The sequence below is a fragment of the Bombina bombina genome, chromosome 4 (genome assembly GCF_027579735.1).
Source record: "Bombina bombina isolate aBomBom1 chromosome 4, aBomBom1.pri, whole genome shotgun sequence".
NCBI lineage: Eukaryota > Metazoa > Chordata > Amphibia > Anura > Bombinatoridae > Bombina > Bombina bombina.
This window is the reverse complement of record NC_069502.1, coordinates 523,578,575-523,605,494: the sequence shown is the minus strand read 5'-3', so window position 1 is coordinate 523,605,494 and position 26,920 is coordinate 523,578,575. Positions and strand designations below refer to the sequence as shown.

The following is a 26,920-nucleotide window of genomic DNA, read 5'->3' as shown; positions in this document are numbered from 1 at the left end:
TAATTTAGTTTTTTTAATTGGTAGTTATTTTAATTTTATTATAATAGTTTAGTGTAATAGTTATGTTAGGTTAATTTATAGTATTTTAAGATAGGGATATTGTAATTTTAATATAAGGTTAGGGAATTGTTAGGTTTAGGGTTTAATAGTTTAATTTAGTTTTTTTGCAATGTGGGGGGCTGGCAGTTTAGGGGTTAATAGGTTTATATAGTGGTGGTGATGTGGGAGGCAGGGCCGGATTTCCCATTGGGCACAGTAGGCATGTGCCTACAGGCGCATTGCCGCGAGGGGCGCCTGCCTGTAGTCAGTGTATTACAATTAATAAGGATTTTGTTGCAGCTGTTAACAGAGCAGAGAGTGTTTCATTGGGAATATGTTACAGCAGTCCAGGGAGCCATGAAGGAGAGAAGGGCAAAGATTAAAACTATACCCCTCCCATTTTCGCCAGGCATGTTTACTGTTAAAGTTTCACTTTTATTGTATGTACTTCTGTTGCCTCCCTCACACAGCCAAGCTCCATGCTGATAACTGTGGAGCAGACACTTTTTGTTAAAGGAATGAAGGCTTCAGGACAGGTTAGGACTGTACAAGGCTTCTAAATGCTGCCTAGAATGACAACAAAACAAGCAGAGCACACTTTAACCACTTGGCTACCAGAGAGGATTGCAGTGTATTCACTTGTTATGTGCTATCGTGCATTTTGATTAGCCAGGGGGTTAAATTCTGCTTCAGGATGTATGTTTTTGTTCTATAAATGCCTTGGAGGTGAGGAGGTTAAGTGGGACTAGCTGCTCTGCTCTTTATTACAAACTGCCAATTGTGATTTACAGCCTTTAGGGCACTTTGACAATGATGTTTGTAGACTGTAAAGGATGTGACACACTGCAAGCGGAGCGGCAAAACAGATAATATGTCCAGACACATATCCAGGTTACAATTCTCAAACAAATAATAGAGCTAAGACATTGAAATACAAATACTGCCATTGCAAACACAATGGGGCCTAGTTATCAAGCCGTCAACCTCAAATACGCTGGAATTCCGCAGCGTATTTGTGGCGAGGCTGATTCGCCTTAGTTATCAAAGGCTAGAGACTGGCAAAAGTAGAATTTTGTGACATAAACTTCGATCCGCCGGACTCAGTCCGACACAGATCGATTCTTACGTCACTCCAGATGTTCCACACACAAGTGTGGCACAATCTGACTACTTTTGCTAGTTATCAAAAAACTAGCAGGTACGCTCCGCACTTTTCTGGCCCAGTGTACCTGGTTTTAAATCTGCCGCCCTGGAGGCGGCGAATCCCATAGGAATCAATGGGAGTCTGACCATAGCGAAAGTAAAAGTTCGCTGCTGCCAGATATCCCATTGATTCCTATGGGAGCTGTCTACACCTAACACCCTAACTTGTACCCCGAGCCTAAACACCCCTAATCTGCCCCCCTACACCGCCGCAACTAAATAAAGTTATTACACCCTAAACCGCCGCTCCCGGAGCCCACCGCAAGCTACTCTATACATATTAACCCCTAAACCGCCGCTCCCTGACCCTGCCGCAACTATAATAAATGTATTAACCCCTAAACCGCTGCTCCCGGAGCCCACCGCCACCTACATTATACCTAGTAACCCCTATCCTGCCCCCACTATACCGCCGCCCTCTATAATAAAGTTATTAACCCCTATCCTGCCGATCCCGCACCTCGCCGCAACTAAATAAATAGTTTAACCCCTAAACCGCCGCTCCCGGACCCTGCCGCAACCTATATTAAATTTATTAACCCCTAATCTGCCCCCCCTACACCATTGCCACCTATAATACATTTATTAACCCCTATCCTGCCCCCCACTACACTGCCACCACTGTAATAAATTTATTAACCCCCTAAACCTAAGTCTAATATTAATTAAATAAATCTAAATAATATTTCTATTATGAACTAAATTAATCCTATTTAAAACTAAATACTTACCTTTAAAATAAACCCTAATATAGCTACAATATAAATAATAATTATATTGTAGCTATCTTAGGATTTATTTTTATTTTACAGGTAACTTTGTATATATTTTAACTAGGTACAATAGCTATTAAATAGTTATTAACTATTTAATAGCTACCTAGTTAAAATAAAGAGAAATTTACCTGTAAAATAAAAACTAACCTAAGTTACAATTACACCTAACACTACACTATACTTTAATAAATTATTCCTATTTAAAACTAAATACTTACCTGTAAAATAAACCCTAAGATAGCTACAATGTAATTAATAATTACATTGTAGCTATTTTAGGAATTATATTTATTTTACAGGTAACTTTGTATTTATTTTAGCTAGTTAGAATAGTTATTAAATAGTTATTAACTATTTAATAACTACCTAGCTAAAAGAAATACAAAATTACCTGTAAAATAAATCCTAACCTAAGTTACAATTAAACACTACACTACCATTACATTAATTAAATAAATTACCTACAAATAACTACAATTAAATACAATTACATAAACTAACTAAAGTACAAAAAATAAAAAAAGCTAAGTTACAAAAAATAAAAAAAATAAGTTACAAATATTTTAAAAATATTACAACAATTTTAAGCTACTTACACCTAATCTAAGCCCCCTAATAAAATAACAACCCCCCCAAAATAAAAAAATGCCCTACCCTATTCTAAATTAAAAAAGTTCAAAGCTCTTTTACCTTACCAGGTAAATTTCTCTTTATTCTATCAGCCAATCGGAATTAAGGTAGGAAAAATCTGATTGGCTGATTGAATCAGCCAATCAGATTCAAGTTCAATCCGATTGGCTGATCCAATCAGCCAATCAGATTGAGCTTGCATTCTATTGGCTGATCGGAACAATTATTAATTACATTGTAGCTATCTTAGGGTTTATTTTACAGGTAAGTATTTAGTTTTAAATAGGAATAATTTATTTAAGTATAGTGTAGTGTTAGGTGTAATTGTAACTTAGGTTAGTTTTTATTTTACAGGTAAATTTCTCTTTATTTTAGCTAGGTAAGCTATTAAAAAGTTAATAACTATTTAATAGCTATAGTACCTATTTAAAATAAATTGAAATTTGCCTGTAAAATAAAAATAAATCCTAAGATAGCTACAATATAATTATTATTTATATTGTAGCTATATTAGGGTTTATTTTAAAGGTAAGTATTTAGTTTTAAATAGGATTAATTTAGTTCATAATAGAAATATTATTTAGATTTATTTAATTAATATTTAAGTTAGGGGGGTGTTAGGGTTAGTGTTAGACTTAGGTTTAGAGGTTAATAATTTTATTACAGTGGCGGCGGTGTAGTGGGGGGCAGGATAGGGGTTAATAAATTTATTATAGGTGGCGACGGTGTAGGGGGGGCAGGATAGGGGTTAATAAATTTAATATAGGTTGCGGCGGGGTCAGGGAGCAGCGGTTTAGGGGTTAAACTATTTATTTAGTTGCGGCGAGGTGCGGGATCAGCAGGATAGGGGTTAATAACTTTATTATAGAGGGCGACGGTATAGGGGGGCAGGATAGGGGTTACTAGGTATAATGTAGGTGGAAGCGGTGTCCGGGAGCGGCGGTTTAGGGGTTAATACATTTATAAGAGTTGCGGCGCGGTCTAGGAGCGGCGGTTTAGGGGTTAATACATTTATAAGAGTTGCGGCGGGGTCTAGGAGTGGCGGTTTAGGGGTTAGTAACTTTATTTAGTTGCGGGGGGCTCCGGGGCGCCGGTATAGGGGGTAGAACAGTGTAGTTAGTGTGGGTGCTTAGTGACAGGCTAGCAATAAAGCTGTAAAAAAGCCGAAGAGCAGCAAGATCGGATGAGTGATAACTCTCACAGTCCGCTGCTCATCGCCCCGTACATGGTGCGCGGCTTTTTGACAGCTTTTTTGATAACTTAGGCAAATTTTTGCAGGTCCTCGGCGGCGATGTGAGGCGAGCTTAGGCGGGCGTATTGGGCCGGCGAAGGCAGGTAAAGTAGACACGTTGATAAATACCCCCCAATATCTAAACTGCAGCGGTGCTATGGAGAAACATGTGAAGACTTTTATTATACAGAATAGTATGTTCAAAGGTAATAGAGTAGCTCTTGAGAAGGGCAATGACACTATGTCTGAGATTGTGAACAGAAATTATATGGTAATTGGGATTAACCAGAAAGGAAAGTGGTGTATGGCAAAAATGGATGTCTGGAACACATCAAAAATGAAACCTTATTTTTTTAACTTTTTGTTTTGGGTGGGAAAGGAAATTCAGCGGGCAAGAGCCACTCGAAGATGGAAAGGGGGAGGGAGGCGGAGCCAATTAGGGAGGCTGTCTGGCAGAGCTTTGTGCCTCTAGGCTTTTGTATGCAAGAAAAGTAAGGGTAGCTCCCTGAGAGGGATATGCACAAGGGGAGGTATTTGTATATATGGAGAGCAGAGGACTGCTGCATGAACCCCTCTCCTGGGGTGATGCCAGCTATAGGCAATGTGGGTAAAAGGAGTAGGAGTATGACCCGCAGGTAATAAATGCCGGCGGGAAAGGGAGGAGAGGGGTCAGATGGGAGTCATAGATGGAAATAACATGACAACTGAAAAGTAATACCAACTGTCTCTGCGAGACCTTGGATAAGATGGTACTAACTAACTCATGTGATACATACTACCTATAACCATAGTATAGTTGAGGTTTGTGAGATGAGAAATGGAGATTGGTTATGAGAATATGCAGGGAAAAATATATACTATTGCCCCTGTTTTCAGGCTGTACTGAAATTATCTAATGCTTAACTGCCTTAGAGGTGACTGTGTGTCGTATAGCTGGAAGGGCTTGTGCTGACGTCTGGGCTTTGTAAAATATGCAATGGAGTCCACTTACAGAGAGGGAGCCTGGCCGGCGAATAACAGTAAGTCGTCAGCCTACCAAGGTGCCTGGCTTATAGACTGTTAGATTCCTCCAATAGATACATATAAATCTCTATGGTAAAATATACAGGGCATAGCATCAAATGTACAACACAGTATAGTAGGTGGCATTCAATATTATATGAGGAACAATCATATATGTTATGTTTCAGATTACATTATAACTGTGAAAACAAAAGAAAAGAGCCCAAGAGATTGCCTTGCAATAAATTATATAGCCTATGTCAGGGGGGAGTATGTGGGGATGGGGTTTCTTATCTCAAAAAAAGGATCAGCTTAAACAATAGGACCTTGGAAGGAGGACATTTACTAGTATTTGGGGCATCTAATCATAATGACAATATTGCAGTCAATAGGAAGTATGAAGCACTAAATAAGTCTAATAACTAGGCCACGGCACTCAAACACACATTGTTATATACACATATCAATAAACCAGTACCTGGGCCAAAACCTATCCTCATGTCCACTTATGAGGTTAGTTTGTAGGAAAGACAGTGAATACTTGCGGTTCATATAAATACAAAACTTTGGGGAAAAAAGGTTTGTGGGTTGCTGGTGGTAACGATTTGAAAAAAAAAAAATTTAGTAAGCACAATCGTGGGCTACAATGTGAGTCAGTCAACAATAAGAGAAATATCAGCATGGCCAAGTAACGATAAGAGATCCCACAAAGACCTCAGTTGTCAATTACAAAGTACAACAACATCAGTGGTATAGTTTATGAAAGTGTGTACGGCCTCTGTAATGTGAAATATTCTACTTTTGCCAAGATGAGTATCCGTGGGTTTAAAATATCGGTCTAGCTAAATCTGAATGTCTCAACAAGTCCTCATCAGACCTTAGGGTCGTCATTTTTACAGTGTGTGCAAGTGAATTAAAGTAAGGAGTAGGATTCCAAAATAGGCAGCACTAATGTGTTGTGAAGTGCCAGACCCACACAACAAACAGTCTCAGAGCAGCTAGCCGATCCCAACTCTGCTATTCTGCCTATAAGAAAGTACTGCTAGCGAACTGGTCCAGGGCCCCATAAAAACTGAAAATTGCAGGCTAAGGATTATTACAGCAACTTGCAGCCCTGAGTATAGTGCGTTAATGAGCAAGGAAATTTTTTTCAGCAGGATGGTGAACAAAACCTGTCTAGAGAGTAAGTCCAAAGCTAGCGTTGCCCGCGCCTCCCTCTGAGGAGAGGTACATACCAGGGAGATTAGATCGTTGCCGCATATCACCTCATGGACTTCCGCAGCTTTCTGGGTCTGAGTGCAAGACAGCCCTCGATCCGACTTCACGCTCCTGTGCTCTGTTGGGTTGATGTGTAGCTGTTGCTGCAAAGGCCGCTCAGCGCTGCACACTATGAGTGCTGTGGTTAGGCCAATTGGTAAGTCTTGCTGATGGGTTTCCCCATTAGGGCAGTTAGCCGCGAATCTTAGGGTGTGAAGAAGATCTATTTGCTGCCGGTCAAATCGGGAGCTAAGCTCAGCAAGGATGTAGGCTAGATTTATCATTCTGAAGGAGCGCTGAGCAATGTTCTTGTTAAGGTGAACAGCGGCCCCCACAATGAGTTAGGCACTGGGTAGATACGCTGCACTCCCGGCTCTCATTGCCATAAAGGAGAGAAGGCTGTGTAATAGCTTGTAACTCTGGATCAGCTCGACAGATACTACAGGTTTCTAGGATTGAGGAGCTAGCGAACTAGGGGCGCAATCCGATATAGATCGCAGTTTGCGGCGCAAGCGAGGGAACCCGCATCGCCCGCAGTTTCAGCTCGCAACTCGAGCTATCCCATATATGGCGCCGTCAGATGCTAACGTGCCGTAAGTCTGACAAACCAGCGATGTCCAGAAATCTGCCCAAGTACAAATTTCTGGCGTCGCAAGTGACTTGCGGCACGTTAGAAACTGCCGGCGCCTACAAAACCTGACTAAAGTCTAAATCACCCGCACTGTCTAACACGCCTCCCTAACATAGCCCGACATGTCTAACACGCCTCCCTAACATAGCCCGACACGTCTAACCCTCTATCCGCTATCCCCCCTCACTAGCCTAACAATAAAATATGTATTAACCCCTTAACCGCCGCTACCTAATAAAGTTATTAACCCCTAAACCGGCACCAGCTATATTAAATCTATAACCCCCTAAAGTGAGCCCCTAACACCGCCGCCATCTACCTTACCTACCCCCTAAAGTGAGCCCCTACCCCGCCGCTATCTATTTTAAAATTATTAACCCCTAATCTAATCCCCCCTACCCCGCCGCCATCTATATTAAATTATTCAACCCCTAAAATACTAAACTATCCCTACCACTAAACCTAAGTCTAACCCTACAAATAGCCCTGAAAAGGGCTTTTTGCGTGGCATTGCCCCAAAGTAACAGCTCTTTTGCCAGCCCTTAAAAGGGCTTTTGGCTGGGCTTTGTCACAAAGTAAACTGCTCTTTTGCCTACAATCTACATCCCCCTACACCGCGGCCACCTATAATAAATGTATTAACCCCTAATCTAATCCCCCTACACCGCCGCCAGCTATATTAACTATATTAACCCTAATTATATTAGGATTAATATAGTTAATATAGTTATTATATTATATATATTAACTATATGAACCCTAATTATATTAGGGTTCATATAGTTAATATCGTTATTATATTATATATATTAAGTATAATAACCCTATCTAACTCTAACATCCTAACTAAACTCTTATTAAAATAAATCTAATATTAATATTATTAATTAAAATATTCCTATTTAAATCTAAATACTTACCTATAAAATAAACCCTAAGATAGCTACAATATAATTAATAATTACATTATAGCTATGTTTGGGTTTATATTTATTTTACAGGTAAATTGTTAATTATTTTAACTAGGTATAATAGCTATTAAATAGTTATTAACTATTTAATAGCTACCTAGTTAAAATAATTACCCAATTACCTGTAAAATAAATCCTAACCTAAGTTACAAATACACCTACACTATCAATAAATTAAATAAACTACAAATATCTATCTAAAAATACAATTAAATAAACTAAACTAAATTACAAAAAAAAACAAACACTAAATTACAAAAAAAATAAAAAAAAGATTACAAGATTTTTAAGCTAATTACACCTATTCTAAGCCCCCTAATAAAATAATAAAGCCCCCCAAAATAAAAAAAAATCCCTACCCTATTCTAAATTAAAACAAGTTCAAAGCTCTTTTACCTTACCAGCCCTTAAAAGGGCCTTTTGTGGGGGCATGCCCCAAAGAAAACTGCTCTTTTGCCTGCAAAAAAAAAACACAATACCACCCCCCAACATTACAACCCACCACCCATATACCCCTAATCTAACCCAAACCCCCTTAAATAAACCTAACACTACCCCCCTGAAGATCTCCCTACCTTGTATTCACCCAGCCGGGCCGAACCGATCCAGGCGATGTGTTCCAGCAAGCGGCAGTGAAGTCTTCATCCATCCGGGCGATGTCTTGAAGCAAGCGGCAGAGAGTCTTCTTCCATCGGCGACGTCTTCAAGCAAATCGGCATCTTCAATCTTCTTACTTCGCTCCTCCGCCGCGGAGCATCCTTCCGGCACGACGACTTCCCGACGAATGAGGTTCCTTTAAATGACGTCATCCAAGATGGCGTCCGCCGAATTCCGATTGGCTGATAGGATTCTATCAGCCAATCGGAATTAAGTTAGAAAAATCTGATTGGCTGATTGAATCAGCCAATCAGATTCAAGTTCAATCCGATTGGTTGATTGGTTCAGCCAATCGGATTGAACTTGAATCTGATTGGCTGATTCAATCAGCCAATCAGATTTTTGTAACTTAATTCCGATTGGCTGATAGAATCCTATCAGCCAATCGGAATTCGGTGGACGCCATCTTGGATGACGTCATTTAAAGGTACTTCATTCGTCGTTCAGTCGTCGGCCGGGATGGATGCTCCGCGGTGGCGGAGCGAAGAAAGAAGATTGAAGATGCCGCTTCATGGAAGATGCTGCCGGAAGGAAGAAGACTTTGCTGTCGCTTGGAGGAAGACGTCGCCGGAGGAAGAATTCTTCTTTGCCGCTTGGAGGAAGACGTCGCCGGAGGAAGAATTCTTCTTTGCCGCTTGGAGCAAGACATCGCCCGGATCGGATGAGGAGTTCGGCCCGGTGTGGTGAAGACAAGGTAGGGAGATCTTCAGGGGGGTAGTGTTAGGCTTTTTTAAGGGGGGTTTGGGTGGGTTTAGAATAGGGGTATGTGGGTGGTGGGTTGTAATGGGGGGGGTATTGTATATGTTTTTAAATGCAAAAGAGCTGAATTCTTTGGGGCATGCCCCACAAAAGGCCCTTTTAAGGGCTGGTAAGGTAAAGAGCTTTGAACTTTTTTTAATTTAGAATAGGGCAGGGAATTTTTTTTATTTTGGGGGGCTTTATTATTTTATTAGGGGGCTTAGAATAAGTGTAATTAGCTTAAAAATCTTGTAATCTTTTTTTTATTTTTTGTAATTTAGTGTTTGTTTTTATTTGTAATTTAGTTTAGTTAATTTAATTGTATTTTTAGATAGATATTTGTAGTTTATTTAATTTATTGATAGTGTAGGTGTATTTGTAACTTAGGTTAGGATTTATTTTACAGGTAATTGGGTAATTATTTTAACTAGGTAGATATTAAATAGGTAATAACTATTTAATAGCTATTAGACATAGTTAAAATAATTAACAATTTACCTGTAAAATAAATATTAACCCTAACATAGCTACAATGTAATTATTAATTATATTGTAGCTATCTTAGGGTTTATTTTATAGGTAAGTATTTAGATTTAAATAGGAATATTTTAGTTTATAATATGAATTAGATTAATTTAATATAAATTTAGCTAGGGGTGTTAGGGTTAGATAGAGTTAATATAGTTAATATAAATACTATAGTAACTATATTAACTATATTAACCCTAATATAATTAGGGTTAATATAGTTAATATATATAATGTAATACCTATATTAATTATAATATACTTAGGGTTAATATAGATAATATAGCTGGCGGCGGGGTAGGTAGATTAAATTAGGGGTTAATAATTTTAATATAGATGGCGGCGGTGTAAGGGGCTTACATTAGGGGTTAATAATATTAATATAGCTGGCGGCGGTATAAGGGGATTAGATTAGTGGTTAATAATTTTTATATAGGTGGCGGCGGTTTAAGGGGTCAGATTAGGGGATAGATAAGGTAGATGGCGGCAGTTTTAGGGGTTCACATTAGGCGATAGATAAGGTAGATTGCGGCGGTTTTAGGGGCTCACAGTAGGGGGTTAGTTTATGTAGATGGCGGCGGGGTCCGGGAGCGGCGGTTTAGGGGTTAATAACTTTATTAGGGAATTCGGGGGGGGGATCGCGGTTGACAGGTAGCTAGACATTGCGCAAGCGTTAGGTGTTAGGTTTTATTTAGCAGATCGCGGTTGACAGGTAGAAAGACATTGCGCATGCGTTAGGTGTTAGGTTTCTTTTCTAGTTAGTTTAGGGAGTTACGGGGCTCCAATAGTCAGCGTAAGGCTTCTTACGGCTGCTTTTTGTGGCGAGGTGAAAATGGAGTAAGATTTCTCCATTTTCGCCACGTAAGTCCTTACGCTGCATATTGGATACCAAACTGCGCTGGTTTGGTATACCTGCCTATGGCCCAAAAAACTACGGGCGACGGCAGAAATATACGGGCGTAACTTCTAGGTTACGCCGTATATGTGATACCAAACCAGCGTAAATATTGGCGTCGCCGGCTTTTGCGGGCGACGATTTTTATCGGATCGACCCCCCTATACTCTAGATGGCTCCCATGCTTGTGCAGGCGACCACCATGTGGCTTTCCTGTGGGGCTTAAATCCGTCTTGCCATCCAAGTCACAGTTTTTGAAGTCTGCCCATATGTAGTAGGGAACCTCAGTTTGTTACCGGGAAAGTTGTGGCCCATGAGAGGCAGATAAGTTTAGAGAATAGGCACAAATACTATACTAAGGTCTGGAGCTCAGCTAAGATGCGTCCTGCCATGGCAGTGGTTGGCTCTGTCCCCCCATTTCTGCTTTTAATCTTAGCTGAGAGCTTGTAAGTGAGTGCTGGACTTTCTCTGTGTGTTGTATTCATTTGTTTTGTCATTTTCCCTATGATTCTTGCACCCAGACCTGTCTGGGGTTAACTGCCTGTGACTCTGGGGACAGCACAACTTCCTGTGAGTGCCAGTGAACACCCAGGGCTGGCATGCAGGGTCATGGGATGTGTACCTGGTCCTGTCTGAGAGTGCAGTCCCCTTACGTGTTTTGTATGTATATATATATATATATATATATATATATATGTATACAGTATATACATACACATCACATTAAAAATTGTTTAAGTGTGTGTGGTATTTTTGTGTCTTGTGGTAAATTTAATTTTACCCCTGAATTTTCTGGATTATTTACTATAGATCTATATACAAATAGTGCAGGCGGACAGGGTTATGGAGCAGTGGTCTTTGTGACCGCTGCTTCATAACTGCTGTTCTTGGTGAGCCTGCAGGCTCATCAGAAACATGGGGCATAAATAGGCCCCTATGTTTTTAACTCTTTTGCAAGAGGCTAGCACACTTCTGTGCAAGCACTAATGCAATAATAAAATGCCCTAGCAAACTGTCACATTTTATGTCCCTTTAAATAGGTTTTTCTTTATAATATTTTGCATTAAAAGTTTAACATGATTTGTTTTGTTATACATAATAGAAATTGTATGGCCATATTTATTTTTGGTGTAGCTTCCATTACAACAAATATTGCAATTGGTGTATGCATTTGTGTATCTCCATATAAGGGAAAATGTAATTACCTTAAGCTTTAATGTTTTACATCAAATATTTATTTTTAGTTTTCCTAAATAATAATAAAAAAAATGTCCTCAGTTCTTTTTGGGGGGGGTTGGTGCTTCAGGTTTTTGTGCCTACAGGCACCTGAGATGTAAATCCGGCCCTGGTGGGAGGCCAGAGGTTTAGGGGTTAATAAATTTATTATAGAGGCGGTGTTGTCGGGGAGCGGTGGAATAGGGGTTAATAGCTTTTATTAGTAGCGGTGATGTGGGAGGCCAGAGGTTTAGAGGTTAATAACTTTTATTAGTGGCGGGGATGTCGGGGAGTGGCGGAATAGGGGGTTAATAACTTTATTTTGGTGTCAGAGATGTCGGGGCGGCAGATTAGGAGTGTTTAGACATGGGAGTCCATTTTTTAATGTGCAGACAGACATGATCCAATATAGCGGATCATGTCTGCCGCACATCGATAAATGCTGACAGCATACGCAATACCACCCCCTGCTGATTCACGGTCAATCGACTGCTAGCAGGGGATGTCAATCAGCCAGATCGTATTCGATCGGGCGGATTGCTGTCCGCCACCTCAGAGGGGGTGGACGAGTTAAGGAGAAGCGGTCTTAGGACCGCTGCTTCTTAACTTCCGCTTCAGCCAGAACTGAAGCAGAGTGGGTCGGAGGCAGCATCCACTGCTTCTTAAATAGAACCCTTGGGGTTTATGTTAGGGTGTTAGGTTTAAATGTAACTTTTTACTTATAACCGCATAGCGCATGCACAAGGAGGCTTTACAGTAACTTGTAATGACAGCGATATGGAGGGTGAAATAACGCAACTTTTGTTGTGTTCCTTTCTCACCCTCTATAGCGCAAAACTCATAATCTAGGTGTATGTGTGGTAAGGTGGAATTGCAGTAAAATTTATCCATTATGCATGCGTAAGTCTGCTGAATATGTGATACCAACTAGCCACACCGGTTCTAAGTTAGTGTATGGGAGTAAAAAATGCGGACGACAGGTAAAATATACGCGTGTTACTTGTATGCTGCACCGTATATTTGATCGCTCGATACGACTAAAAATAGCCAGCGCTGCCTTTGCGCTCGTCGCTGCATATGTAATCTCGCCCTTCATAACCCTAGCCCTAATCATAAGCCCAATCCTAAAATTAACTGCAACTGTAAAACTGACCCTAGTTTTTAGATTTAGGGGTATATTTATGAAAGTGTAAACAGACATGATACGATGTAGCATATCATGTCCACTGCACATCCATAAATGCCAACAGCATACACTGTCGGCATTTATCATTGCACCAGCAGCAATGCACCCCCCTGCAGATTTGTGGATAGCAGATTGCAGATGCAGATTGGCCGCTAGCAGGGGGTGTCAATCAACCCGATCGTATTTGATTGGGTTGATTCCTGTCTGCCGCCTCAGAGCAGATGAAAAAGTTATGGAGCAGCGGTCTTTAGACCGCTGCTTATAACTTCTGTTTCCATCGAGCCTAAGGGCTCCGCCGAAAACAAGGGGCTTGACGAATTGCCCCCCCCCCCCAAGGAGCTTGACAAATCGGCCCCTTAGTGATAGATGAGAGCTCTGCCCACAACACTGAGGTCATGAAATTGTTGCAGTTAGTACTGAGGTTGTGAAAATTGAAGACAGATATATTTAATTTATCAATCTTCTTTACAAGTAATAAGAGTGTTATTTCAGTAACTATAAAAAGCTGTTTTAAAAGAAATTAAATGAGAGAGTGACCCTTTAACAGTTCACCATAGTATCCTCTTTGACATTTTTTACAATTCCCATCCTCAGATGCAGTTCACAAGACACAGAATATCTAAAAGATATTATATATTTGTCCTATGAAATAATATGTAGTTAGTTTATGGTTTTGGTTCATTGCTGTGTTTAGGAATTTATAAATAAGTGGCTCCTAAAAATAATCTGCAGATAAATTAAGTGAGCCTGGTTCTAACAAATGGACATGAAAATTAAACTTTCATGATTCAGATAGACAGAGCATGCAATTTTAAGAGAAATTTCAATTCACTTCTATTATCAAATTTACTTTGCTCCTTTGAAATCTTTTCTTGAAAAGCATACCTAGGCAGACACAGGAGCTGGTAGCCGGTTGAGGATTGATGGTTACACATATATGCCAATTATATGCAAGCAATAGTGCAACAATAAAATACTTCAAATAGAGCATTTTCTTTTTACACTTTTGTGTACTTTTCTATAATGCAATAGGGCCATTTTTAACATGCATACGTACGTATGTTTAATACGTTCTGTATGAAGAAGCTTAAGATAAAACAATTTTGATTTGATATTAAAACTAAAAGGTAATGTTTATTTGTTCAAAGCTAATCCATAGGTCAGATTCATCACTGGGTTATAAGGACAACTACTACAGCTCTGCTGGTGAATATTTTTTTTCCCCCTTGTTGTAGAATGGATAGTGCCAGTCGGGAGAGTTCAGGTTACTTCAAGTTCTCTTGTTCTGGGTGAAGTGGGAGTGGGATGGTTTCTTTGTCTTTTCCTGTTGATTTTTTGTCAATGCATACGTTGAGGCAGGTGGGATTCGCTCTGTTTGTCCCCTCTCAAAGAGTTTGGGTTGTGCAGGCGTTGTAGGGTGGAATTTCCAGTGTTCTGCAGAACTTCTCCAAATCTTCAGTGGATTGCATGTGGCAATCTTGTTGTCTTTGTTTACTTTTATATATATAGATTTGCAGTGGTATCCCTTCAAAAATGATTGGCAAAGCTTTCTCTGCCGCCTGTTCTTTATCTTGATATTTGTGGAACTTAAGGATTCGTGGTGGTTCAGATTCCTTGGTTTGGGCCTAAGGGCTCTATGCGCTCTGTCCAGTTGGTATGGTGGAGAGGTGATATCTTTTGTGAGGTGCTGGAAGAGACTCTGTAAGTACTGAGGGAGGAGGTCTGCTGTAACAGTCTCAGGGATTCCCTTGATTCTCAGATTTTGCCTTTTTTCTCTATTGTCTAAGTCCTCACGTTGGCTTTTAAATTGTTGTATTTGTATGTCTTGGATTGATAAGCACTTGGAGTGCCCTTCTATTGTGTTAGTGGTATAATTTACCTGCTCCTCCATGTATTCTATCCTCTCCCCAAGGTCTGCTATATCTTTTTTGACCTCTGCAAGGCCGTCTCTGATGATTTTGCCCACTTGCTGCAATAAGGTGTTGAAATCCTCGTTGGTGGGCAGGGTGTCTATGTCGGTTTTAGTTAAAGGGGGCACTTTTCTATAGTGTTCTCTGTGGTGTTTGGAATGTTTTGGATCTCATCTTGTTCAATCTCTGGTTCAGAATTTTGAGAAGTGCTTAGGGCTCTGAAATATGTGTTTAGTTTGGATGCTGTTGTGGTGCTTGTTTTCGTTGTCCTGTCCATTTTAGGTTGTCTCCTTCCCGCCATTGTGGTGTATATGCCTACTTCCAGCACCTTGCAGCGTAGTAAAAAGGAAGAAAAAATAAAAAGGAGTAAAGGAGAGAAGAATAAATGGAGCTTCTATGTGTTTAATGTCCCTTTAATTATATGTAGCCTTGCAGGGTCTCTCTCTTTGCTATTGGAGAGGGATTTTTGCTTAATGCCTGGATACTGCCTCTTTGTGCTGCCCTATTTGGCGCAATGTATATATATATTTATTGTAGGGCTTTCGCACCTATTCTGGAATGTTTTCTTTTTCCCAGGGTATTATCTTGAACGTGATAACCCCTTTATTTTGTTCTTTGTAAGTGTTTTTGTTGTTTAGGAGGTTAGCGGAGACCCCGTATACCCTGGTCTGTAGTATAGTACCTCTTTGCTATATGCGCTTTTTGCATGGTTTGTTCTGAGTGTGCTGCGGTCTAGTGCATGGCCGTTAATGAGTTTGCAGGCTGGTGTTCTGGGCTGCTCGTGTTGCGGTATTGCCACTAATGTCCCACACTATCCCAGTTTTCTCACCTATCCGTGGGTGTTTAGGTTAATCTCTGGATCCGGTACCACTCCGGAAAGGCCCCAGAGAAACCAACGTCAAAACTCTTGTTTATTGGGAATCCGGTCCGCTCCAGCCACAAGTAGCTCACAGTTGCCCGCAGCAGAGGTGATTATGAAGAGTTTTCTTTGTTTTGATTTAGTAAGTGAATGGCTTGCATGCTGTTTTTTAACTCCTCAGTTAGACTTATAACGGAGCTTCTCCTAGGTACGACCGTCCATGTCGGCAGTCGACTCCGCCCCCTGCTGGTGACTATCTTTATGTGCATAAAAGCTGAATTTTCTTTAAGATTGGAACAGGTATTTTCAAAAAGGCAAAATTGGCAAGAAGATAAAATACTCTCTTACAGATGCAACAAAAATACTGTTATACCCATTTGTTAATAAATAAATTACTCCACAAATAAAAATGTGTGCATATTATAATTTTAAATAACGAACACACACATATATGGATAAAGAAGCAGTGTGACTGAAAATCGGATTGATTTGAAACCATAGCCACTTCCTAAATGGGATCACGGGCTAGTGGGCATGCCTAGCATCATAGGTACTCCTCCCCTGACCCGATCCCATAATTGAAATCAGCCTTATGGACCATTGTGTAATTTAAATTTTTACTCATTTATTTACATCTGAACTTTGTTCTGATGTAGACGAACGAGTCCCGGCAGGAAAAAGTTAACCTCAAGAAATCTGGCATGAATTTTTTTTTTTGCAAATATATTCTCCTTTATGTGTGACAAATGTATGTTTAAGTGGACTGATGCGATATCCACTAAAATGTGATGCTAATAAAATTGTGGTCAGGTTTGTCTGTATATCAACTAAAATGTGCAATGTACACAGCTGTTAATTATAACAATTAAACTCATGAAATTGAATAATTAATTGCCATATCTGTATTAAAATATAAGCTTGTCAGACATCCATAAGCTGACTATGAGACTAGTGATCCTCCAGCACATGCAAGATCCCTAGTTAAATTCTTAAAAGGCAGATTTTGTTATACTTACCCAATGGGACATTCCCTGACAAGCACAATGCATTGTAGCACTGTATGACATGACACTTCTGCTGCAGTCACACTTTGTGCTTTGTATTCTATATTACTTTACACTACAGAAGATTTAATTTTATTATATTTAAACTGCACTATCTATTTTGTATTTTATTTTGTATACAGCACTGTACTTAGGATTGGGATTTTACAAATTATAAATATGCTTTCACAGTTTCACTGTAACTTTAGCAAATTATAATCATACTTTATATATAAAAGTGTGTATCTTTTACTAATTACATTGCACTTTGAATTTCTTCTATTTAAAATGAAACTGAAAAACTGTAATCTTCAGTTTCCCAGAGAGCTTCATTACTTTCTATGGGCCAGATAATCAAACATTCTCTAGTTTGGAGATAAAATATGATGCAGGCTTCACAGGGTCTGAACTCACTGAATTTTCTAAGAAAAAGGGCCGAACCTGGAAGTCCAGAGAAATGAGAGATGCCTTCCATAGAAAGTAATGAAGCTCTCTGGGATACAAATTTTCACATGGGAGAGAGAAGGTAACTTGAGAACACCTGGGGCTGATATAAAGGCTCATTTTGCATCAATTACAAAAAACAAACAAATAAGTGTATTGTGAATTTTTAGGAAGCTAAAGCTGCATACAACTGGCTAGATAAATTAGTGAGACCAGCTTGTTTAAAATGCTTACATCATTTCACAAGAATTATGAGAGAGCTTCAGACATACCCTGGGTACTCCTCTGTTCAGTCCAATGTACTGCCCTGACCCTCCCACTTTCTGAAACTGTCAGATTTAGTTTATAATGGAGCAAATACAAAGTGCAATGTAATTTGCAAAAAATAAACAAAAATATACAAAGTGTGATCCTAATTTGTTAAAGGGACAGTCAAGTCCAAAAAAAACCTTTCATTTTTCAAATAGGGCATGTAATTTTAAACAACTTTCCAATTTACTTTTATCAACAATTTTGCTTTGTTCTCTTGGTATTCTAGTTGAAAGCAAACCTAGGAAGGCTCATATGATAATTTTTAAGCCTTTGAAGGCCGCCTCTTTTTTATTAGCTTTTCACAGCAGGGGAGAGCAAGCTCATGTCAGCCATATAGATAACATTGTAATCACGCCCGTGGCTAGTGGCAGACACTGCACTAATTGGCTAAAATGCAAGTCAATACATAATAACTAAAAGTCATGTGATTAGGGGCGGTCAGAAGATGCTTAGATACCAGTTAGTCAAAGAAGTAAAAGGTGTATTAATATAACTGTGTTGGTTATGCAAAACTGGGGAATGGGTAATAAAGGGATTGTCTATCTTTTTAAACAACAAAAATTCTGGTGTTGACTGTCCCTTTAAAGTAACAGAAACTTTCAAAACATAATCATAATTTGTAAAATCACTGCTGGATCTAAATTTATTAAAATATTAAATAGAAAGTATAACGCTTAAATGTAATAATACTGAAATGGACCCAATCTGAAGTGTAATGTAATATAAAGTACAAAGCACAAAGTATAAGTGTAACAAAACTCTCATATCCTGCAGTGCTATATTGCACTTGGCTTGTCTCTCCTTCATATACAGAAATGAGAGCGATCTCAAGTGCTGGAGAGTTCTGCCCTTTTTCTTTTGAGCATTAAATGAGTTCAACCCCCTGTAAAATCCACAGTACAATTTCTCTCCTAGCTGGAGAATCAACAGGACCTATGACTGCATCATGTGTCTAAAACTATTTCCCAATGAAAATTACAAAGTGCAGCAAAGTGCCTGAAAATAAAGGAAATAAAAAAGGAGGTAATCATTTTAAAAATATAAAATTTAACCCTTTGAAAGCTAATGATGTCGCTGAGCCATCACAGAGTTTCCCACTCTGGTGCTAATGACGGCTCAGAGCCGTCACTAGCACTCTCCCACCTTGAGGGAGATCTGGGGGCTCTCACCCACTCCTACCCCAGCGATTGTGCCTGCATAGTGACAGGCATCACCGGGGCTTCCCGTTTTGTGTGGTGACGTCACGCACAACTTTATTTATACTTAACAATGTTAAGTATAGGAGCAGGGGGCATGCTGCTTAGAAGCCTGTATCTCAGGCATCTAAGCAGCTACAGACCCCCAAGACCCACCATTGGAAAGGTAATTGTCTAACCTTTCCAGATTAAAAAAGTTTAAAAAAAAAATTGTTAAAAAAAAATAAAAAATAAAAATAACATTAAAAAATCTTAGCACCCAGGTGGGAAAGTGCTTAGCACTCAAAGGGTTAAATAATAAAAAAAATGTTTTTCACAACTAACCAAAAATGACTATTTATTCAAAGCTTATACATTTTTATGTCATAAAATATCAAGATCAGCCAAAACTAATTGGACTGTAAGTACAGTAGTTTTTAGGAATTATATAAAAAGAAGCATCCCAGCTGCTCAGTTTGAATACATTTATTCACTAATCAAAAAACATAACTTCAAGTTGAAATATGTGAACAAGGAACCAACTTTGCAGTCATAGAGAAATGTGGCAGATAGCTCAGCATGCTAAGGCACTGTGGCTGATCTCTGTAGCAACCCAAGGGTTGCAGGTTTGATCCCTGGCAAGGTCCACTCAGCCTTTCATCTTTCCGAGATTGATAAAATGAGTAGCGCCTTAAGACCCTTACAGGTGATTAGCCGTGCTTTACATGTACCCAATACATACATACCCCAATGGATGCATCATGAGATACCTGGTTACAGCCCTAATACATAGATTACACATACTATAGCAAAGGTTAGTAGCTTACCACAAAAGCTGTGCAGTTACATCCCAAGCAACATAGAGTATGTGTAGTAACTGCACAGCATCATTACATATATATATATATATATATATATATATATATTAAAGATAGGAAAAAGTCATATTTTTATCTCGTCTGTTGAAATTTCTAAATCGTCCGGGACTAGTGGACTATTATATATATATATATATATATATATATATATATATATATATATATATATATATATATATATATATATATATATATATATATATATATATATATATATATATATATATACACAGAAACAAAGAATATCCGGGCACTTCATAGGTAAAACGATATCCAAGTTTATTTGATCCAGACCAATAAGAACAGAATAAGTATCAAAGTTAATGATGAAATAGCAAATATTTTTTTTTTTTAATCACATCATTATCCCCCAAACACATACCACTTCCACACAACTATTACTGTACTTTAAACATGACCGTAAAGGAAGTGGCTTTTCAGAATTTGGTAAATGTTCAAGCATCAGCTGATAGAGCAGATGGAGTTGAATGTTCCAGCTGAGGCATGAACAGGTGTGCGTGACAACAAATTTTTAAATCCAGCATACACAAGAATAAATAGTGTGCACACAGGTTGCTCTCCTCTTTAAAAGTTAATAATTATATTAAATATATACACATATATATGACAAAAAACAAGTTTTACTTGACATTGCCAGAACCATCACTGTATGTGATTATGTTGATGTTATTTTTTATGGTATTAGCCCTTTTAAGGGTATATATTTTAGTTCTGTTTTTCTAATTTTCCACAGACAAAAAAAAACAAAACATGTGTGAACATAATGTTTTTCAAAATAAGAGGGATAATTGACTGAATCTACCAATGTTGTCTTCTTGATTTCTAGCAATTTCGAAGTAAAACATTGCCCCACTGTATGCTGAATACACAGTATGTTTTTTATCTCAGTCATTCAGCCTCTGTATACTAGAACTATGATTATAAAATACTTTCTAATTACAACCCCTAAATAATAAACAAACACACAATAAATAGCAGTGCTTTAACACTGGTGAACACTTACATTTCTGCAGCAATGTGCAAGAAGAAACCAATGAAAACAATGGATCTCAGAGGTGGGGGCCATTGGATGTGCATCTTTGCTTTTCCTCTGAGAAGTTGAGAGGTTTAGGTTCTAAGATACTACAAGATACGGCTGACAAACAACCATATATTCTCAGGGATACAGCCCTTTTTAACTGTGTCTGACAGGTAGCCCTGCCTAGAAAATATGACACTAATGAGACACGCCTTTTAAACAATGCACTGTATAAAGAAGTATGGGGAAATCCCCTTCTGCTCCAGTACCCAACTCTTCAATTAAACCTGCAGCCCCAAGGCAGAACTAGTGATTGTTTCATCTTGTACCACCATATCTGAATCCTTTATAGATGAGATCATGGTATTATAAATATTATGCTTTGAATAAAGTAAGAGGAGAATGATAAAAAACAAGTTGCATAAATGTGATTCTGGCAATAAATGAGAACATTGATATTGTTTAGTGAATGATTCCTCGCCTTTTATCATCAAGATGCCACTGATTAATGTTTAGCTTTTAAATATTAAAACAAATAAGATAGGTGCATTCACTTCATGGTTGAAATATTCCCAATTACACCACTTCATACATAGCAATCACTTCAGAAAAGACCTGGTAAGACCCCCCACTCCCTTTGAGCAATTATGCTTGTCAGGGATACCCTCTAGGGCAGTGATTTTCAACTTTTTTTTTTTTTGCTGTGGCACACCTTTTTACATTAAAAAATCCTGCGGCACACCACCATCCCAAAATTTTACAAAATCACACATTGTAGCCTAATACAGTATATATATATATATATATATATATATATATATACACACACACACATACACATACTGTACTGTGCTGTCATGCCATGCCTCCTACAAACTATACGTGACATATTGACATTCATTCACAAACAATCATAATGATTGTCTGTGAATGAATTTCAATATGTCATGGTTGTAAATGATGGCTGATGAACCTGTCGCATACCTCCCAAAATTTGAAAGAGGGACACCCCTGCACTGGGAAAAGTCCCAGAGTAATAAACAAGCAAAATTTAAAAAATATGTCACACTGTTGTCAGTCTGCCGCGGCACACCTAAGGATCTCTCACGACACACTAGTGTGCCACGGCACACTGGTTGAAAAACACTGCTCTAGGGGAACTCTGTCTCAAGCCAAAAATGCCCTTGAAAACGCTAAACAACCCACACCTATGTGACACAATGGCAACAACACTTAAACATCCAATTAGAAGAGAAAGATTGACAGATAATTTATAATAATACTTGTAGGTCGTCCACCTCCACAAGAATCATTGAAAGGAATTTAAGGTTCTCATGTGCTGGTACTTAACACCACATAGATTGCATAAAATATATCCTTCCTCAACGGCGCAATGCTGGAGAGGATGCGGGGAAATAGGAACCATGGCCCACATATGGTGGCAATGCCCCCATATCGCTGTGTTTTGGAATTTGGTAGAGAGAACACTACAACACTTAACGGGAGGAAATTTCACCCTTATCCCCGAAATGGTGTTATTAAACCAAAGTCCTGCACTTCAATGCAAACTTCGCTCCACACTGATAAGAATATGTATAAACATTGCAAAATCATTGATTGCACAACATTGGAAGTCTGCAGTAATCCCAACAACCCAACAATGGCTTTTAAAGGTGTCAGAAATCATCCCTTTAGAACAATATGGGTACTACATGCGAACCCAGTTGAGGGTATTTTTAGATGTTAAGTTTTATTGGGAAACACTCTTACACACACTAGAACACCCACCCTGAGACAAACTAGGAGAATCCGTTGCTTAGTAAGAGATTTGCCCCCACTTCAGAACATGCCCACCACACAGGACCAGAATGAGGAACTGACTTCGCAAACACAACATATAGAATTAAGACTTAGGCTTTTCACTCTTCAATACAAGTATTTCCAATGTTTGTTATTTAAGTTATATAAGTTATTAAGTTTGTTAGATTGTCCATTCAGGTTATGAATACGATGTTTAAACTAACTCCCTCAATTTGCAAGAACTTTTCACATCCCTCTTGGAGGGAAGATCTTCTCTGGACTTCTTCTTTTTTTGCCAGGAGTTAGCCTTAAGATTCGAACCTTGGATAATGGACACCATTAAAGAACTAGTGAGGGAGGTTCTGCTCCCTAGGAAACAACAAATGTCATTAAATTATGTCCACTGTACTACGTAACACCCTTGTAATTTGCTTATTGTACTTGCATACTTATGATTGGAAAATTTAATAAAAATTATTGAAAAAAAAAACAAACAAAAAAACAAATAAGATAACCTTATTTATTATTTATATGGCTATTATACACTTACAGCCACCTTAAAGGGATGTTCTAGCCTAAAGTATACCCCAGCATACTAGTTTAGATAACCTTAACAAAAATACCTGTTATCACAGCCCCTTTACACAGCTACTCAATCGTGCACAAGAAGTGCAAGATCTATTTTGCAGTCATTGGGGCTGAATTATCAAGCTCCAAATGGTGTGTGTGTATGTTTTTGATTTTTTTTAAATTATCCTAATAAAGGTTACATTTTAAAACATCTTGTTTCTGCCACAATCACGTTGCTCTATACTTATTTAGCGGTTAAGGAATGTGAGTGCTATCCAAGTGTACATAGTTATCCGTCTTGCATTGATCCAGTGAGGTTAATCAGTCTGTAGATAGCATTATAACTGGTTGAAAGCTTTTTAGAATTTAGGATGGTTTTCACGTAATGCCTTATTTGGAGATAGGCAAAGTGCTGTGAGGTTGGTAATCCAAAAGCTTTACTCAACTCTGCAAATGTACAAACTACTCCCCCTCTCTCATCTAGGACCTGGGATAAGGAGCTTATTACAAGATCCTTCAACTTTCTGAAGGCCAGAGTGTTGAAGCCCGGTAAAAAATTTGGATTCCCTTGAAGCGGAAGGAACTTTGTGACCTCATGTTCAATGCTCAGTTTGTGGCAGAATTTTCTCCATGCATGTATAGGTTGTCCCAGTAGTGGAGCATTTCTGAAATATTGTATTTTTTTGTTCGCATACGTGTGTGAGAGCATAGGGAGAGACCAAGGAGTGGCAGACTGTTTTTCAAAGGCAGAAATAGTAAAGTGATCTTGCTCTGTGAGCCAATCCAGGACATATTTTGCCTGGGCAGCCCAGCTATACATTTCGAAATTATGAACTCATCGATCAGTGTGCACTTATTTTGTGTTTCTTATTTGCCCATATAAAAGAGAAGATAAGAGAGTTCAGTAACTTAAGGTCAGCTTTGTGTATGGTTTCTGGAATCATGTGATACAGATAAAGGAGCTTTGGAAATACAATCATTTTAACAAGTCCTAATCTACCTGATATAGTAAGGGGGAGCTTCACCCAGTAGTGGATGAGGTCCTGTAGTTCCTTCTTAAGTGGCAAGTAGTTTGCATCATACCATTTACTCGGATCTAGTGAGAGTTTGATTCCAGGTATTTAAAATTGCCCTCAATATTTTGAAGTAGTATGGTAGCTTGGGTGTGTGTGTTTGTGGGCACACCCATATCACTTCGGATGTATCCATATTTATACTAAACTCATCTAAGATGGCAATGACTTTGGGGATATTTGTGGTTGGGTTTTGTATGAACAAAATCATGTCATCCGCAAAGACGGTCAAGTGCAACGCTGTCTCACCAACCTGCAGACCTTAAGTTTCCCCTCTAATTTTAATTGACAGTGGTTCAAGAGAGGTCAAACAAGAGGGGAGACAGGGGACAGCCCTAGCTTGTGCCTCTGCCAAGAGAGAAAAATTGAGAGGGTTCCCCATTAATGAGGATCTTAGATTGTGGTGAGGAATAAATGGCTTGAATTGCCTGCACTAAAGGGTCCAGCAATTGAAACATTTTCCAATGTAAGGAACAGATGCTCGCAAAGATTTTTTGTAAACAGTTTGTAGTCTGTATTCATTAAAGAAATCAGATGGTATAATGCCGGTTGAAGTTGGTCTCTGTCTGGTTTAGGTATAAGACATACAGTATATGTGCTTCTTTGAAGAGCTGCGATAACTGGACCTTCCCACCCATAATTTCATAAAACAGTCTAGCTAGAGTACCAGCAACCTCATGTTTGATTATTTTATAAAATTCACTCTGGAGGCAATCCGGGCCCTGGGCCTTGTCAACTGGAATCTCCCCTATTATCGTATTCACCTCTTGAATGTCTATTGGGTTATTAAGTGTTAGAAGTTGATCATCAGTCAGTTTTGGTAGGATTAGTGATTGCCAGAATGTCAACTGATGTTGTGAATCTACCTTCTGTCCTTGATATAAATGTGAGTAGTAATCCATGAACACTTTTTGAATCACCGGATATATAGTGTAAACTTGGTTATGGACTTTGATTGCCAGAATATTCTCGTGAGCAGATGCCCCATTTTATTACTGTATCTGTAGTACTTATTGTGTGTTGCATTTAGATGTCTAGTGGACTCTTGAAAAAGAGCCGTGTCACTGAGCATTTTAACTTCTTTTTAATTGATTCTATTTGGCTCAATGGGGTTATGTAAGTATCTGTTTCTAGCATTCAGTAAGCTCTTTAATAGTAGTTCATCTCTCTGCTTTTTTTTCTCTTTATGCCCACAACAGACAAGGTTGTAACTCCCCTTAAGACTGCTTTACTCTCCTTCCAAATGAGTAAGGGTTTTTCTAAGTGTTCCTGATCTAGGGATTTATATGTAAGACATTCTCCTACTAAGTAACTTTTGATATTAAAGTGATGGTAAACTTTAATCAAATGCCATAAATGTAATATTTGCAATTATAAAAGTATATGTATACCTTTTTTGTTTTTAATCCATCTGTGACAGGGTTAAATTAGTTCATATAGTAATGTTTTTTTATGACAATTCTAGTGAGCATCCAATTAACATGTGTGTCATTTGACAATCTTGAAGTCCTGCCTCTTTAAAGTCCTTAGAAAGCCTATGTAGAGAGTGGATGTGACTGCTCTATACATCACAGCCCAGCCAAAAGAGAAAATGGAGGGGGGGGGCGGCGGCAGAGGAACAGACAATACCAATTAGGATTATAAATCTTTTATTATAAAATATATATACTTTTAATAAAAAATATTATCTGATTTTACTTGCAAACTAATATGTTTTTCATTGCAACATGCTTATAGTCTGAAATTTACTATCAATTTAATGTCATGATACAAGTATTTTGGAAATTGCCATTTATGTATGGGACCTTTTACATGTCTGTTTTGAGCTTGAGCATTATCATGGCATGGTCAGATATGACGGATGTCTCAGTGCTGGTCTCCAGTATGTTTGGCCCTATTTATTTAGATACCAGAAAGAAGTCAATGCGTGATAACATATCTTTGGCAGGTATGTACAGTATAGTCCATGGTTTTGGGGTTCCTGTCTCTCCATATATCAGTTACTTCAAGGACTCTTCTAAATTTGGTTAATATTAGAGATTCTCTTTTTGCCTTTGCCAGGTTGCTGAGATTTGGTGTTGTCATATTAAGGTTTTTTAATCTGTCGGCCGGAATTTGTGGGGCTATGTTAAAATCACCACCCAGAATTAGAGGGGCTTTGGCATCATGTAAGAGCTTAACATGAAGAATGCTTCAAAAGTCCTTTTTTTGAGTGTGCGGGCCATATACCCCCTCTAAAACCAATGATCTGGTGCCTGCCTTCAGATGAAGAATTATAAATCTCCCTTCTGGGTCTGTTATAGTTTTTATATTTTATAGGCTAGATTTTTCCAGAAGAGAATGGCCACCCCCCTGGCTCTTTCATAATGGGTATATCTCACTTCTCCCACCCATCCCTGTTTCAGTTTCTGGTGTTCACTAGGATTGCTATGTCTGCTTGTTTAGACATAGTGTATCAAAGTATTGACTTCCTTTCTATAGGGGACGTGATGCCTCCCACGTTTCAGAAAATTATCCACATATTATTGTTTTTGGAGTGATTTGGTATGAGGGTAACAAGTAAGGCCTTCAATTAGGTGAGTCGGGATAGGTAAGAACATGCAAGAGAGTGAAGTGAACAATTCTACTAACCAATAGTGTATGATCCGTGTACACAAGAGAATGTATATAAAAAAAGAAGAAGTTACTTACAGTCTGGCACCCTGAGGTCAGGAATATAGCGATCCTATGCACAAAGTAAACACTCCAATGAAGAATTGTTCTGCAACCAAACAGTGTAGAGCAATTAGTATTACAACATCTTAACAAGAGTCTCATAAACAATGCAACAAATAATTTTTATGTTCTAATAGTGTACA

General features: G+C 38.6%; 1 protein-coding gene across 1 annotated transcript in view; it reads right to left on the bottom strand.

Moving 5' to 3' along the window:
- Positions 1–20,733, bottom strand: part of LOC128656513 (CD109 antigen-like) — a 212,883-nt gene extending 192,150 nt beyond the window's left edge. Inside the window, exon 1 of the mRNA XM_053710441.1 lies at positions 20,605–20,733. Within this exon, the coding sequence (XP_053566416.1) occupies positions 20,605–20,678 (74 nt within the window). The 5' untranslated portion in view covers positions 20,679–20,733. The remainder of the gene's footprint in view (positions 1–20,604) is intronic.
- Between the last annotated feature and the right edge of the window lie 6,187 nt (positions 20,734–26,920).